The 16,733-nt window shown below is 33.1% G+C and overlaps 1 protein-coding gene across 1 annotated transcript; it reads left to right on the top strand.

Annotated features, from left to right (window-relative positions):
• Positions 1-9,152: 9,152 nt before the first annotated feature.
• Positions 9,153-10,742, top strand: LOC131849516 (uncharacterized). Its single transcript, XM_059199598.1, has 3 exons — positions 9,153-9,300; positions 9,992-10,122; positions 10,596-10,742. Exons 1-3 carry the CDS (start codon positions 9,153-9,155, stop codon positions 10,740-10,742), a joined length of 426 nt encoding a protein of 141 aa, XP_059055581.1.
• Positions 10,743-16,733: the final 5,991 nt, after the last annotated feature.

Below are 16,733 nucleotides of genomic sequence, written 5' to 3'. Positions count from 1 at the left end.
TATCAAGCGCGACAATTTTTACTCCAATTCTATGAAATATCCAAATCATTTCTGTAAAGAGTCGAAACAGCAGATGATAAATATTACGAGGACGCTATTCATCAAAGAGGAGACAAAATAAAACCCACACGAAATTTATGACCGCACTAAACTGTCAACGGGATTTTTCATTGAGAACCGAATTTACTACCTCAGCGAGGCTTTCGTCGGAGAATATGTTTATCCACGCACACATTACATCTTCGGAAATGCTGTTAATATATTCGCGGCTCGATTGTAATATAAAAAATAAATTACTTGTAAATTAAAATGTTTCGTGTGCTAACACTGGTGATCGAGATGATGATGGCTTCGTCGTGGTAGAGAAGAAGAGGCACCAACTGGAATCATTGTGTCCCTGCTCCCACTGGGCTCTACTTCTTGTTTCGTGCTGCTACACCGACCACAACAATCAGGTTGCCGTGCTCCAGCCTACACTATGTCATCTAGGAACAAGACATACTACATATATACCACGAGTATTGAGGGTGGCGCAGCTGGAGTTCCAGCACGAGCTTCAAGGCGTTTGTGGCCCGGATCCCCACTAACTTGCTGCCCATCTTCATGAAGGAGGACTACTAGACGAAAAGGGTTATGTATTGACGCTACCGTAGCAGATTGCCATCACCTGAGCGGTGACCATAGAGCGCCATTTAATCCCAAATTAATCAGATCTTGTACTGTAGATACTAAATAATTAGGACATACATTTTTTTTTGTAAATGACTATGTTCGCGCGTCTTCTAAATCCATAAAAAAAAAAAAAAAATAATAATAATAGGTTGGTAAGCCGCCACACTGCTTTTTCCCGCCCCCCTTTCCCCGGCACAATATGGACAATTCATTATTCGCCGCCATCTAACAAGTGAAACAACCACCGCATGCATCAATTTTTAATTAATCAAGGAGCTCCTTAAAATATTATAACAAACTGTATTTGTGTCGCGAGTGTGGTGTATTGTAATTGAAAACTTCAAGTGCTTCAAGTCGCCGACGCAGATCATCAATATTATAATTTGTGCAATTTGGGTGAGTTCCTTAATTCCCTTTTCCTACGATCACTGCAGTGTGGCTAAAAAATACATCATTTTATGGTACCAATCGAACCGGATTCCTGTAAAACTGATCCAGAACGCGTTTTTCTATATATATATTCCGTCATCGCATTGTATTAGCATTAAAAACCTACAAACGCGTTCAAAACAATTGTCGTCGCTAGCGCACGGCATTCGCCATTTTGAAACCTATCGCTAATTGCACGTGATCGTGATATTCTATTTTTTTCTATTCGCTTCCGCTATAATAATACATTTCTACTGCTATTCGTATAATCGCTTAATACGAAACATCGTAATATCAAACCGCTTAAAATACACAAACTTCGTACAACCGCGTAAATATAATTAATTATTTACAAACCTATTTCATGTCTACATTCGCATTATTTTTTAAAACGATACTTATTTAACTTAAATAACGTGTTATTTGTGTAATACGAATAGATATCGATGTTCTATATTGCATAGTAACAAGCCGCACCTGTGTACCTATTATTTACAGGTAATTTAGTTATTGAGTACTTATAACTGCCCTTCAATTAATTTATAATTAAATAAAGCTATTCGCCATCTTTAAAAATGAGTTCTAAGGTCACTGTTTTAGTTGCTAAAATTAATTGCACTTTTCAACGTATAAATAGGCTGCATGATTGCGCAAAAAAGATAAATATTTCTAGTCCCGAACTTCGTTCTACGGAGGCGTTCATGGCGGATACGGAGACATTGTCAGTAATTCGTGATGAATTTATTGCTAATTTAGATATGATAAATCAATACAAAATTGATGATGATTCTTCGTATGTACCCAACTATTCCCAACTTAATGCGTTTGAAGATATTTACACACGCATTCAGAGAGTTCGTTCTCAGTTAATGCAATCGCAGTCGCAGAGTTCTCGTATGCAAACCCAGAATGTCAGGTCTACTATACCCCTTCCACCTATTGATCTTAAATCATTTGATGGCCGATTGGATTCCTGGCCAAGCTTCTATGAATGTTTTAAAGCTAATATCCATGATAACAAAAGTTTATCTGATTCCCAAAAGATACATTATCTGATAGGTAAATTGTCAGGCCCCGCTTTAAGACTAACGACTGGGATAGTACCAGCCGGAGAAAACTACGCCAGCATTTGGCAAAGTTTAGTTGATAAGTACCAAGACCAACGAGCATTAGGCTCTCATTATATGTCCATTTTATTGAATATTAAACCCGCTATTAATAATTCTGTTGCGCTTAATTCCTTTATCGAATCCTTCAACGCCGCAGTGTCAGCCTTAGAACAATTAAAAATTGGTGATCTTAAAGATTTCATATTATTAACGATTGCCTTAAGAAAAATAGATTCTGTAACAGCACACGCATTCGAAATGTCAATTAGAGATAAAGATATTCCTACTTATTCGGAGTTTGTAGATTTTATTAAAAGTCAAGTAAAAATATTAGATCGTACCAGCACCCGTCCTACGGTTTTTCCTATCGTAGCTAGCCCGCGTAATAATACAGTCCACAACTCGAAAGCTTTGCTATCCCACGACAATAATGAATGTTGTTCAATGTGCAATAGTGGTGATCACTTGCAATTATATCAATGTTCCTTTTTCAAATCGCTTCCAACCGAACAACGTTTCGATTTTATTAAAAATAAACGTGCATGTATAAATTGCTTGAGCATGTCACATACTGTATCGCGTTGTAATTCATCGCAGCATTGTAAAATGTGTAATAAACAACATCACACATTATTACATAATAATAATATTGTAAACAATAAATTTAATAATAATCGAAAATCCTCCGCGCCGCCGTCCTGCTCGCACGCATTAGTCACCGCGTCAACCGTCAATTCTGTTGACGTGCCTGCTCTAACCTCATGCAATTGCCCGACGCCGCCGCCACCGCCGGCGGCGGGGGAGGGGGCGAGGGCACAAACCGCTCAAGTCGCGGCACAGCTGACCCCAGCGAGTCAGGTATCATTGTGTGCTCGCGCGCATGTTATTAATAACAACAATACAATATTGCTTAGCACGGCGCAAGTAACTGTCTTAAATTACTATAAACAAAGATCGAATATTAGATGCCTTATTGATAACGCGTCACAAAATCATATAGTGACAACTGCTTGTTGTAAACGGCTTAATTTAAAACCAATTGCACTTAACACGCATTCTACTATTAAAGGTATAGGGTCCGCTTCGCAAACCGTTCGCGGTTGGGTTCCGCTCTGTATTTCTTCGAGAGATAATTTATATACATATACTATTGATGCGCTTGTCGTCGATGTCATAACGGATAACATGCCTTCCGGTTTAGTAGATATGACGATTATTGATAATTTATTAAATATACCGCTTGCTGATCCACTCTGGCATACGCCTGGACAGATTGAGCTTGTAATTGGGGCTCAATTATTCCCATATTTACTATTAGGTGGTAAAATTATTGCACCTCCCGCGCCAGCCGCTCTGGAAACCGTATTTGGATACATTTTAATGGGAGACACACCTTCAGTCGTTGACTCCAATACGAAACCCGCTTCTTCAACATTTCTTGTATATTCCGAACATGATAACGAAAATGATTACTTAGATAAAACATTATGCAAATTCTGGGAACTTGAAGAAATTCCTTCAAATAAATTCATGAGTCCGGAAGAAAAAGAGTGTGAACAGATATACTGTGACACAGTGTCACGTGATTCCTCAGGTAAATATTGTACCGCGCTCCCATTTTCTAGGGATCCAGCTATATTGGGTGATTCCCGTTCTGTAGCTACTCGCCGCTTATTCTCACTGGAACGTAAATTAAAAGATCCAAGTCTTCGTGTCAGTTATAATGAAATCATACAAGATTATCTCGGTAACGATTACCTGTCCGAGGTTCCACCCACCAGTAACGAATACGGTAAAGGGTATTACATACCACATCACCTCGTCATTAGGAACGATAAAACTACCACGAAAGTACGCGTAGTTCTCGACGCAAGCGCTAAATGTCATAATAATATATCCTTAAATGACGTATTACATACGGGACCCAATTTACAGGCAGATATATTCATTCTCTTATTAAATTTTCGCTTATTTCCCATTGCACTAACAGCAGACATTAAACAAATGTATTTAAGAATTGAGGTAAAACAAGAACATAGAAAATATCAAAAAATATTGTACCGTTTTAATTCTACAGAACCCATTCGCGAGTTTCAATTTAATCGAGTCGCATTCGGTCTCAGATGCAGCCCGTTCCTAGCCATGCGTACTGTCAGGCAGTTGGCAGAGGACGAGAAGGGAGTGCATCCGCGAGCAGCAGATATAGCTACTCATGAACTGTATACTGATGATTTAGCTACCTCCGTTCCGACGCTCGAGGAGGGGGTGGCGTTGTCACGTGAACTCATTGACTTATTTAAAAAAAGGGGTTTCCATCTTACTAAATGGGCTAGTAACTCTGTAGAACTACTATCTACGGTACCTGAATGTAAACGCGCCGCTATTAATTTTGTAAATGATGATAATTTAAAAATACTCGGGTTGAAATGGCTTCCCTTAGAAGACGAATTTACTTTTTCAACATGTCCCTTGGACAATAAATGTACTAAACGTACTATCCTTTCCGCTATTGCTCGCTTATGGGACGTTCTGGGATTCGCAGCGCCCGTTATCCTTTTTGCTAAACTTTTAATAAAGGACCTGTGGGTCCAACGGATTGGATGGGATGACTCACCACCAATAGACATACAAAACCATTTTCTTAATTTTAAACAGCAATTACCTCATCTCTCTTCTTTAAAAATTCCTAGACATGTAAAGGTAGAAAATGGTTGTAGTACTAATATAGTCGCTTTCGCGGACGCCAGTATGAAGGCGTACGGTTGCGTAGTATACCTACACGTCACAGATGCTGCAGGCATTGTGCACGTTGCTTTAGTATGCGCTAAATCTAAAGTCGCGCCAATCAAAATTGTAACTCTTGCTAGGCTGGAATTATGTGCCGCTGTATTAATGTCAAAATTGGTAAAATTAGTGTCAGAAACGTATCGTACCCGCATTAATATTAATAATACGTATGCATTTTCCGATTCAAAAATAGCACTTTCGTGGATTAATTCATCACCACACAGATGGAACATTTTTGTAAGTAACCGCATCGCTAAATGTCAAGAAAATCTAGACCCTTGTCATTTCTATTACGTAAATACGACAGAGAATCCTAGTGATTGCCTGTCTAGAGGTTTATTACCTGATCAATTGATATGTCACTCATTATGGTGGCATGGCCCCGCTTGGTTACAGCGACCCGTCGCCGAATGGCCAGTATCACCATTCAAATCTGTAGCATGTGAACAGTTACCTGAAATAAAAAATAAAACACTTACCTGTACGACGTCTACTCCCGCTTCTATAATATACCAAATGGCGCTGAAGTTCTCCTCCTGGAATAAAATATTACGTATTATTTCGTATATTCTTAAATTTGTAAAATTAATACCAAGTAGCCCCCGCGTCATGTCTTCCCATATTAATGTATCAGAAATGTATCTTATTCGTGAAGTGCAAAAGTTATATTTTCAATCGCTTTTTTATGATTTAAAGAAAAACAATTTACCTTCTTCTCAATTTCGTAAACTGGATCCATTTATTGATGATAATGGACTTATAAGAGTAGGAGGAAGATTATCTAATAGTAACTTACCCTTTGAAGCTCAACATCCTGCATTGTTACCTAAACACGATCATATTACTCATTTGATTATAGATTATTATCACCACGTGCACTGTCACACTGGTGCGTCATTATTAACTTCATTGTTACGCCAAAAATATTGGATTTTATCAGCTAGAAGTGTAATTAAACAAAGAGTTCACTCTTGTAACAAATGCTTTAAAGCTTCTCCATCTAGTAAGACGCCAAAAATGGCAGATTTACCTTCGTACCGCGTGCGTGAAACGAAAGCTTTTGTGCATACCGGTGTGGATTACGCTGGACCTATAAGTATAACTCTATGTAGGCGTCGCGGCCAAAGATCTCAAAAGGCATACATTTGTTTATTCATTTGTCTAGTAACAAAGGCTGTACACATTGAGTTAGCCACAGACCTATCGTCCGATATCTTTATTTCTGCTTTTAAACGCTTCATATCTCGACGCGGACCTGTTTCATATCTTTATTCCGATAATGGAACAAATTTTGTTGGAGCAAAGGCTCAACTTCAAACTTTAGTACTTAGCCATCGTATCGAATGGCATATGATCCCTCCCCGCGCACCTCACTTTGGAGGTGCGTGGGAATCAAATATTAAAAATATAAAGAATCATCTATTTCGTACTATCGGTTCTCAATTACTCACGTACGAAGAACTATTAACAGTATTAACGCAAATTGAGACAATTTTAAATTCAAGGCCTCTTTGTGTACTCACTGAGGAGCCATTTCCAGAACCACTAACTCCTGCACATTTCATTATGGCATCTCCTCTTTCGTACTTGCCAATTGAACGCGTATCCGAAGATACTCGAAGTATTAGACAACGTAAACAGCTACTTGATCACATGGTTAGAAGCTATTGGAAAAGGTGGCGTTTAGAATATCTTAATAATTTACAAGTGCGACAGAAGTGGCTTGTTAATAATGAGAATGTAAAACCCGGTACTGTAGTATTAGTGCATCAAGATGATGTACCTTCGTTACGTTGGCCCTTGGGCGTTATTACTGAAACATATCCTGGATCAGACGGCAAAGTACGTGTCGCGCTAGTAAAAACATGTAGTGGTTCGTACAAACGTCCCGTTGTAAAACTTTGTTCTTTACCGTCTCAATAACCCAACTTAACAAAAATTCCATAGTTAATAAAGAACATATAAATATTAGTATAGTATCATTTAATTTCATTCCGTTATTTCTCTAACTCTTATTGAAAATACTACGTATTCTCAAGGCCGGGAGAATGTTCGCGCGTCTTCTAAATCCATAAAAAAAAAAAAAATAATAATAATAGGTTGGTAAGCCGCCACACTGCTTTTTCCCGCCCCCCTTTCCCCGGCACAATATGGACAATTCATTATTCGCCGCCATCTAACAAGTGAAACAACCACCGCATGCATCAATTTTTAATTAATCAAGGAGCTCCTTAAAATATTTTAACAAACTGTATTTGTGTCGCGAGTGTGGTGTATTGTAATTGAAAACTTCAAGTGCTTCAAGTCGCCGACGCAGATCATCAATATTATAATTTGTGCAATTTGGGTGAGTTCCTTAATTCCCTTTTCCTACGATCACTGCAGTGTGGCTAAAAAATACATCAGACTACATAGTATACTTTTATAAAAAAAGCCAATAGAATACCAGCATGGTTCTATTTTTGTAAAGGTTTTTTAATGAACCATTCTTATATCCGTCAAAGAACAAGTATTAAAAAAGTATAATGCCATATCTGTAAGGAATTTATTATAAAATACTTTGTAAAAAATGATATTATAGTATTAAATAAGTTGCAAAAAAATTGTACCTAAACGGTATATAAAAAAATACATATATATATATACGTACAGAATCTCCTTTGTTCCGCCGGAGAATAAGAAAATTTTTAGATTAGAACTTCACAAGAGGTAAAAAAATTTAAAAAGCAAAATCTTTATCAAGAAATTGTATATCACCTTCACTTTAAGCTCTATGCTAATAGGACTAAAGTGAACTTTCCTTCGTAGTTTATATAAAGCTTCTCGAAGCAGACATTTTAAGATCCTTTCTGTGTCAGGTTCAAGATATAAAATTAAGAATATCATACTTTATACGGGCCTCCTCCCCGGGCCTAGATTTTTAGTTTACCTGATGTTATATGAAAAAATTCATCTGCCTTTGAATATTATTAGACACATGACACCAATCTAAAGATATAACATAGAGGCTCAACAAATATAAGTAAATGGATTTCTAGTCTAATAATGAAATTATATAATTTGAAAACCTTGGAGGTCTAGCGCTTTAACACACCTTTTCACATTCGATGGTCCCAAGATCAATTCTCGCACGATACAAATATTTTTTATTGAGTACAGTTACAGGTATTGAGTAAAAAATATTGACACACACGTGATATAATCTATCCTGATTTTCTTTTAGTCCTGAAAAGATAAAAGACAGGTTTACATACATAATAATATTAATAATATCACTGAAAAATTCACACAGCGCCATCTAGTGTCAATTAAAGCAGAGCTTGTGTTATGGGTACTAGACAACTGATACAAATATTTTGATACATTTTTCTGTATTAATATGTATTTAAACAAAAATCTCCTCGACTGCTACAAATAAGCATATCTATAAATACAAATATTACACATATATTATTACTATCGATTAATATATACTAGTTGACCCACACAACTTCGTCCATATTACGAGATAACCGTTTACGTAGCGAACAAAGAACATATTTGTAACATTTTTTACTAATGTTCCGCTCCTATTGGTCGTAGCGTGATACTATACAACCTGTACTCTTCCTAGATAAATAGGATATGACTTAATCAATAGTTTATGAGTTTACGATCAAACAGACGAACTAATCTTTAGCTTTATAATATTAGTACATAAAGATATGCTAAGTTTATCATTTCGGGTTCATTGAAATATTCGTAGATAACGATTTTATTGACTATTGACAGATCTTATGTAACAGTCATTTTGCACGTAATATCTGTGATTGAATTGTTTGAATTGAGTTTAAATATTTAATTTTGTAGTTATATTTTAATAATATACTAGTAGTCGCCCAATGTTCGAATATCGACCATAAATAATTTAAATTATAAGTTTGAACTTTATTAATTCTATTGTCAAAGACCATTTTGTATTTATGTGTGTTAAAAACATGGCAGTGTGTGTAATTAAAAAAATTACATGAATTTGTATGAATAATTAAAAAAAAATATATTAGCATTCTACAGACCTTCTCTATATAAACTATAAGTGTACGTTTCATAATTCTCTATCTGCGCAATTTTCATAAAAAGTAGCACAAAGTTTTTGCATCACGTATTCATATAATAATGATATCGAAGTGTATATTGTTTGTTTGTATTATTGTTGGTACCTTCGCCGGTGATGTAACTAGTAATGAAGACACTAAAGCTCTGATTTCAGACGTTTATGATGATTACGTTGTCAAGTTTATTGAAAACGGTGGACAAGAAGACGGTAATTTTTTATATATATATTAATACAGAACTGAAGTGACTATCAAATGGTAAAAGAACAATTGTTAGTTAGAAAACAATTGTCGCAAAACATGAATACATGCTTAGTTTATTAAATTTCCTTCCTATTTATTGATACCTAAGAATAAAAATATAAAGAATACTAAAAAGTACTAATACTAAATAGTAAAAGAAACTAAGCAATGAAATGTAAATCTAAAAAATCTGTATATTTTTTGTTATTTTTAGTATTTTATACCTAACTTTTTATACAATTATTATCTTTTTTATTCACCTTACTTATTAATATTATAAAAGCGAAAGTTTGTGAATATGTATAGATAGATGTTTGTTAATCTTTCACGCAAAAACTACTATACTTGTTTTAATATAACTTTACAGTAATATAGTTTAAGCGTCAGAATAACAATTAGGATATAAACAAAGGGCACCGCAGTAAATAAATAAACGGAACGTAAATATTTACGGCAAAATCTCGATTGAAAAATTGTGCTTGGGTGAAAGGTGACGAAAGATCTTTAAAATAATCTAAATAAATACTGGAGAGTACCTATAACGTAATTTTATTGCGTAGACACCCTCCTCTTAAAATCCATTCAGCCATATAGTGAAAAGGTAGACACATTTTTGCATTTATAATATTTGTATGGATTGTGGCTATTTCGTTTTAGAAGACACCCCTATTCTGACTGGAGGGATCTGGAAGTGTGGTGACTGTGAAAACATCAACGAATCCCAGCTCATTTATAGCGAAAGCAATGACATAGATAAGGGAATGTCTAAGGAGAATATGGATATACAGGTATTTCCATTAATTAATATATAACAACACATATTACACCTGATTATAGAATAATTCCAATTGCAATTAATTATTGGTATTTAACAGATTCAATTTTGGATATTCATTTTGCTACTATTGTTTACTCTTCTGTGTATTGTTTTATATTATGTATGTTATTTAAATGTAGAGTGTCTTAAATGTAATGGATTAAGAGATCGTATTAGGCACATTGATTGAAGAAGAAAAATTATAATCCATCACATTTAAAATTAGTATTCATGTTGCTAAGTAACAGATATATGTAACTTGCAACTGTGATCAAAACATTAAATTATATTTGCTGCTATAATCCACTGAATATCTCTCTCTGGTAGATTAAAAAGTCACATTTTTTATTCTACCAGTCATTCGAACCGTAGACTCATCACAAGAAGAATGAGCAAGATGTTATTGCTTATGCAATATATATGCAAATTAATATTTTATTTCAGTTTGAGTTTACAAATATGCGATGTGTGACCGTACGGGCAGATGTCGCCGGTGTGGTTAGACGGATGGAGGGATCGTGCAAGGGTGACAGTGTTACCCTGACTGTTGCGTATGCGCAGTACATCACTATTAATATCTATGGAAATTAGACGTTAAGAGCATGCCAAACCATAGACAGTTGACAACCTAGGTACACGGTTCACAACCGCACATATCAACAGCAAGCACATATACAAGCACATGTCCGACTGGATATTCCATCCTTTGGACTACGCAAACAATTGTATTCATGAGTATGATTGTTCATAATGTTGTGGGTGTTTTATGTATAACTAGCTGACCCCTCGAACTCTGTTCCGCCTCAAAATAATAAATATGTCAAAGGTTTTTTTGAAGTTAATTACGCAATAAATTTCTGAATTCTGTTTGACATGTATCAGCAGTTTGTATGGGAAAATAAAATTGTTGTTTTTACTATTAAAAATGCAATTTCATCATATTTTATCACCGTTTAAACCTTCCCTGGACTTCCACGAATATTTGAAGACTAAAATTAGCCAAATCGATTCAGCCGTTCTCGAGTTTAGCGAGACTAACGAACAGCAATTCATTCATCATTTGTATATATAGATAGATGTAAAAAAATATATCTCTTGTATTTGTATCAGTTATCTAGTACCCACAATACAAACTAAAACTTGGGTCTAGATGGCGCGATGTGAGTTCTCCTAATATAATTATTATTAGATATTAAGTATTTCTATCAGTTGTCTAGTACCAATAACTCTGCCCTACATACTGAGACTACATGATGCTATGCTGAATTGTCCAAAATTATTATTATTAATATATTAGTCATATTGTTCATGACATTAAAGAAATAACAATGAAAATTGCAAAAAATAAATTATCATTTTATAAATAAATATTCACAAATTGGTCTCGTAAACAAACAATCAACTTGTGTCACATAATCAAGTTGGTAAAAAAAGTTCAGTTTCTAATGTGATATAATAAATAATTAATGATGAATTGATTTATGCTGTGCGTTGCGCGTCGTGGCCTTTTTATTACTTGGTAAAGTCCTCATGGGGCCCGTTCATCACATATTCGATATTGTTTTCTATTTGAGTATTTAATTGGATTAGTGCTAATTGGTGGTTTGTATTCACACACTTAAACTTAAAAATGTAAAGTAAAAATAAAATATGAAAAATAAAATTTCTCTATGGTCTTATCACTGACGACTGATTTAATCTTATTGCATATTTATATTGAAAAAATTAGTGCTAATTGGTAGTTTGTATTCACACACTTTGGACTTAAAAATGTAAACTAAGAATAAAATTATTTAAAAGAGCAACACGCAAAAGTCTTGCTCGTTCTTCTTGTGATGAGACAGCTTTCCAAATGAGCGGTAGATTAAAAAAATGTAATGACTATTCAAAAGTGCTTCAATGTAAGTTGATTTGAATAAATGATTTTCTATTCTATTCTAATCATACTATGACTTCTATTTACTAAAATCTCTAAGAAGACCTTAAGACCATCAAAGGCCATACATCACAGTTGCGTGATTGAATGGCAGTCCACCGCGACTCTGACGGCTGTGACCCATTCCATAAAGGGCCTCATCTCTGCGGGTTCCCATTGGTACTCACTTTTTCCCTATTGCCGTTTGTCATGACGTAATAGAAATAAAAATAATCTTTATTCAAATAAATTCAAAGTAAGCACTTTTGAATGGTCATATTTTTTCTATTCTACCACTCTTTCGGAATGTAGACTCATCAGCAGAAAAAGCAGTAAGAAACTTGCGTGTTGGTGTTATGAATGAATGTTATTTTCAATAAATAAATGCATAGTAATAAGTATTAATAATAGTAATAAAGTACTAATATATTCATTGCGCAATCTGATAATATTTTCAAAACTATGATTTTTAAGTTTGTTCTACAAAAACATTATTATAAGAAAAGTAAGAAAAATATATTTATTTGGCCCATACAAAACATTCATACAAGATATTAAAAATATAATAATTATTTATTTAAAAAATTACAGCTGCGACCAAATTGGTTTCCATTCAGCTTTGATGTGGTGTCTAGGTTACATTATAATTTATAACTCTTCAATATTAAAAAAAGCTTTTTTACAAAGAAAATAGTGATCTATTTCCTCGTTTAAAACCTTAAGGCTCATGAATTCAAACCTAGTCAAGACCGTAAACTGTTGTCATATTACATTATTAAAAAGAACAGGAAAATTCATATCATAATTTATAGAATTATATTGATAATTACAGTTAAATGTATATAATTAATATTGGAACCACATAAAATGGAGTTTTGTGCTTCAAATTTCCTTGATATTGTTAATTGAGTTTTAACTGGAATTTATCAATAATTAAAATTTAATTATAAATTATTGTTATATTTATATAGTGAAATAAATTATTATTTTATATTGGAACAAGTTTTTATTTCAATATTCCTTAAATTGTTTAACTTAGTACGTACTGGTACTAAATTATATTTAACACTAGTTATGACCGCAACTTCGTATGCGTTGTATTCAAAATCTTATTAATATTTTAAACGAGGAAGTTAGTCAGTGTGAATGAACGGATTCGTGAATGTTTGTTACTCTTTCACGCAAAAACTATTGACTGGATTTGACTGATACTTTATAACAATACAAGTTCATTACTTAGTATAAAACAAAGTCGCTATCGCTGTCTGTCCGCCCCTATGTATGCTTAAATCATTAAAACTCCGCAACGTATTTTGAAGCGGTTTTTTTTAATAGATAGAGTGTTTCAAGAGGAAGGTTTATATATATAATAATACATATACGAAGCCGGGGCGAGTAGTTAGTTAAATTATTAATTAGAATAACACATAGGCTATAAATTATACATTGGTGAAACTCTAGTTTGAGTATAAATGCATTAATATAAATTTTTATATGCCATTTAACAATAATTATAGTAATAATAATTTGTCAGGCCAATTCATACACCGCCATCTAGTCCCATGGTACTAGAGAAATGACTCTCTGTTAAATACATTACTACCTACACAATTTCAATAAAATCTGTTAAATAATTTTTGAGTGAGATCATCCATCCATCTATAGAATCCAAACTCACATATTTTCGCGTTTATATTATACTAGCTACTTGCCCCGGCTATATATATATATATATATATATATATATATATATAATACATGTACACCCTTCTTCTTGAATCACTATATCTATTAAAAAAACGCTTCGAAATCCGTTGCGTAGTTCTAAAGATTTATGCATACATAGGGGCGGACAGACAGCGACAGCGACTTTGTTTTATACTATGTAATGAAGTAAGGTATTATTGAAAATGATTACGTTGTACAATATTCCATTCCTCTTTTAATTAACTAAGTTTATATCTTATTTTATTTTAATGAGGTAACTTTTAACGCGCTCTCTCAAAAATAAAACTAAAAAGTTCATCGCTAATGATTCTCGTTTATTTTCCTCTCTAATACAAATTTAATGGTATTTTGTTACGTTTGTATTCTTAAAAAGGAAATCACGTTACACGTTCAAATAATTAATATTTTTTATATGCCAATTTTAATAAACAATTCCCTCATATTTATAGATCTAATGAAAATACTTTCTAAGACGAATGCAAAAATATATAATAATGATGTCTAAATATGCTTTTTTTATGAAACCATATCTACTAATATTGCTCATAGATGCTAAAGAAAATGTTTTTTAAAAGGAATGCATAACTAAATTTAATAAATTTAATTTGTTATCCTATTTTTTTTTAAAACAATCCTAATAATTCTAATGCGAAAGTATGTCTGTCTGTCTGTTTGTTAATTTTAAACCAAACGATAGAACAGATCGTAATGAAATTTGTCGTGAAAATAGATGTTATCACGTGGACAGACATATGGTGCCTTATATCTTAAAGCAGACGGATATGCCGGTAAGAACTAGTTTTTTTAAATGAAATATGAAATAATTGAAGAAGATATTGTGTGACATATAATACAAATTTGCGTAAGTACTTTATACATATAAATATATATTTATTGTTCATATTTGGTTAGGTTTCATTTATTACAAAATAATACTTAGAAGTACCCCATTATCTATTTTACAGCATAGGGAACAAACGAGCTTATCTGATGGTAAATGATTACCGGCACAAACGAGCATCCGCGACACTAGTAGAATTTTAAGTATGTCGCCAGTTTATTAAGAAAGAATAAGATCTTTTCTTGAAGGTTTCAATATCGCATAGGTTCGGTACCATTGCTGGAAGGTGATTCCACAATGTGTACGTGGTAAAAAGTTTCTGAAAAAACGGACGTTGGAAGACTGCATCATTTATTCAGATAATCAGGATGATGATAAATCTATGTATAGATCTCCTTCACCCCAAATGTCAAGTTTCATATTGAAGTAAACCCAAATGTGGCAAGAGTCAATAAAAACGAACAAATTCTCGTTAGTTTATGAGTAACAAATTTCTTTAAATATGTATACATAATATCAGTATATAGTAGTAGTATATAATTGAATTGAAATTTAAGATGAAAGCCTCGGTGGTACAGCGGTTTAGTACACCGCCTTACTTCCGATGGTCGCGGGTTCGATTCCTCGCACGGCGCAAACACGTAAGTGTATTAACGAGTATAATTGTTTGTTTCGGTCTGGGTGTTTTCTATGGATAATAGGATATTTATAAAAAAAATATCTACACGTATGTATTGGTATCAGTTATCTATTACCCATAACACAAACTTTAGCTAGCTTAACTTGGGTCTAGATGGCGCTATGTGAATTGTTCTCAGATTATTATTATTATTTATATTTAGATGTTTAGCGAAAATGGCTGGATTTTCGACCAAGTATAAAAAAAGACGTTAACCTATAGAGGTTGACTGCATAGGCAGTCTTTTAAAATCCATTGATTTTTATCCCCAGAAGGTACTATATGTAATATTATGTTATCTGTGGTACTAGGATCATAGTAATGATAGCAAGATATATAACAACAATGTAGGGGCATCAAAGAAGGGATTTTCGATATTTTACTATAAATATTTCTAATATCGAACTCTATTTGAACGCTATGTTGTAGTTATAAACATTGAAACTGATTAAAAAAATGTACCAGTTGAGGTTTTTTCTATTTCTTATGAATAACAAGAGCTGTATCGTCTAAGATCTACAATTATCCTTGTCACATAAAGCATATATACTCCGTAACTAGCACTGCATTTTCATATATCTAGTGACTACGCAACAGAGACGAATTGTACTCTCGAAGGTGACAAATACATAAATCTGTTTTAAAGAAACATAAATATATTTTGGAATCGTAAGAATAACAAAATAATTATACTAATACTAAATTATTCATTAATCTAATAAAGTATATAAAATTGATATTAATACATTTATATTAATGAATATTAACATTTGTTAAAATCGGTAAATTAAAAGTGAAAAGAGTGTGAAAACAGTGATGAATTATAATAATAAAAAAAAATTTACTAAATCATTCATTCATCTAATTAATGAATTTAATATTTTTAATAAGCGTTGAACTACAATGATTTTTTATTCATTCATCTAAAAATTTATGTGTGAATATATTAACATTGTTTATTAATATATGCCTATACTGAAGTTAGATTATAAAATAGATTAAATTAATAAAAACATATTTATATCAATAAATATTAATATTTTTAATAAGCCAGTATTAAATAAGTGAAAAGAGTGTAATAATCTAGTAAAACTTAGAAGAATCATTTTAAAAATATTATAACAATATATTTTTTTGTTGTATTTTCTCTACCTAAATGTTGTCTAGAAGAGATTGCTTCCTTTTGTACATCCATATCTTTTTTCTATATAATTCTTCTGTATTAATTCTACTGGTGCAATAAAGAGTTTATAAATAAAATAAGTAAACATAACACTAGCTGATCCGGCGAACATTATTATAAATATATTATTCATTCATCTAAAAATTTACACGATACAATTTTGATTATGTGAATATATTAATGCGTCCACCTTGCCTCCAGCAAGGTGGACCGACGATCTGGTCAAGATCGCTAGA

This window comes from Achroia grisella, unplaced genomic scaffold, assembly GCF_030625045.1.
Source record: "Achroia grisella isolate CSIRO2021 unplaced genomic scaffold, CSIRO_AGI_Agris_v1 utg642, whole genome shotgun sequence".
In the NCBI taxonomy this organism is placed as follows: domain Eukaryota; kingdom Metazoa; phylum Arthropoda; class Insecta; order Lepidoptera; family Pyralidae; genus Achroia; species Achroia grisella.
This window is presented reverse-complemented; position numbering and strand designations above follow the sequence as displayed.

Excerpts from the sequence above, each read along its gene's own strand:
- LOC131849516 (XM_059199598.1), top strand. The coding sequence starts at position 9,153 with ATGATATCGAAGTGTATATTGTTTGTTTGTATTATTGTTGGTACCTTC. Across the intron at positions 9,301-9,991 it reads AAACGGTGGACAAGAAGACG|AAGACACCCCTATTCTGACT; the intron begins GTAATTTTTTAT and ends ATTTCGTTTTAG. Across the intron at positions 10,123-10,595 it reads AGGAGAATATGGATATACAG|TTTGAGTTTACAAATATGCG; the intron begins GTATTTCCATTA and ends ATTTTATTTCAG.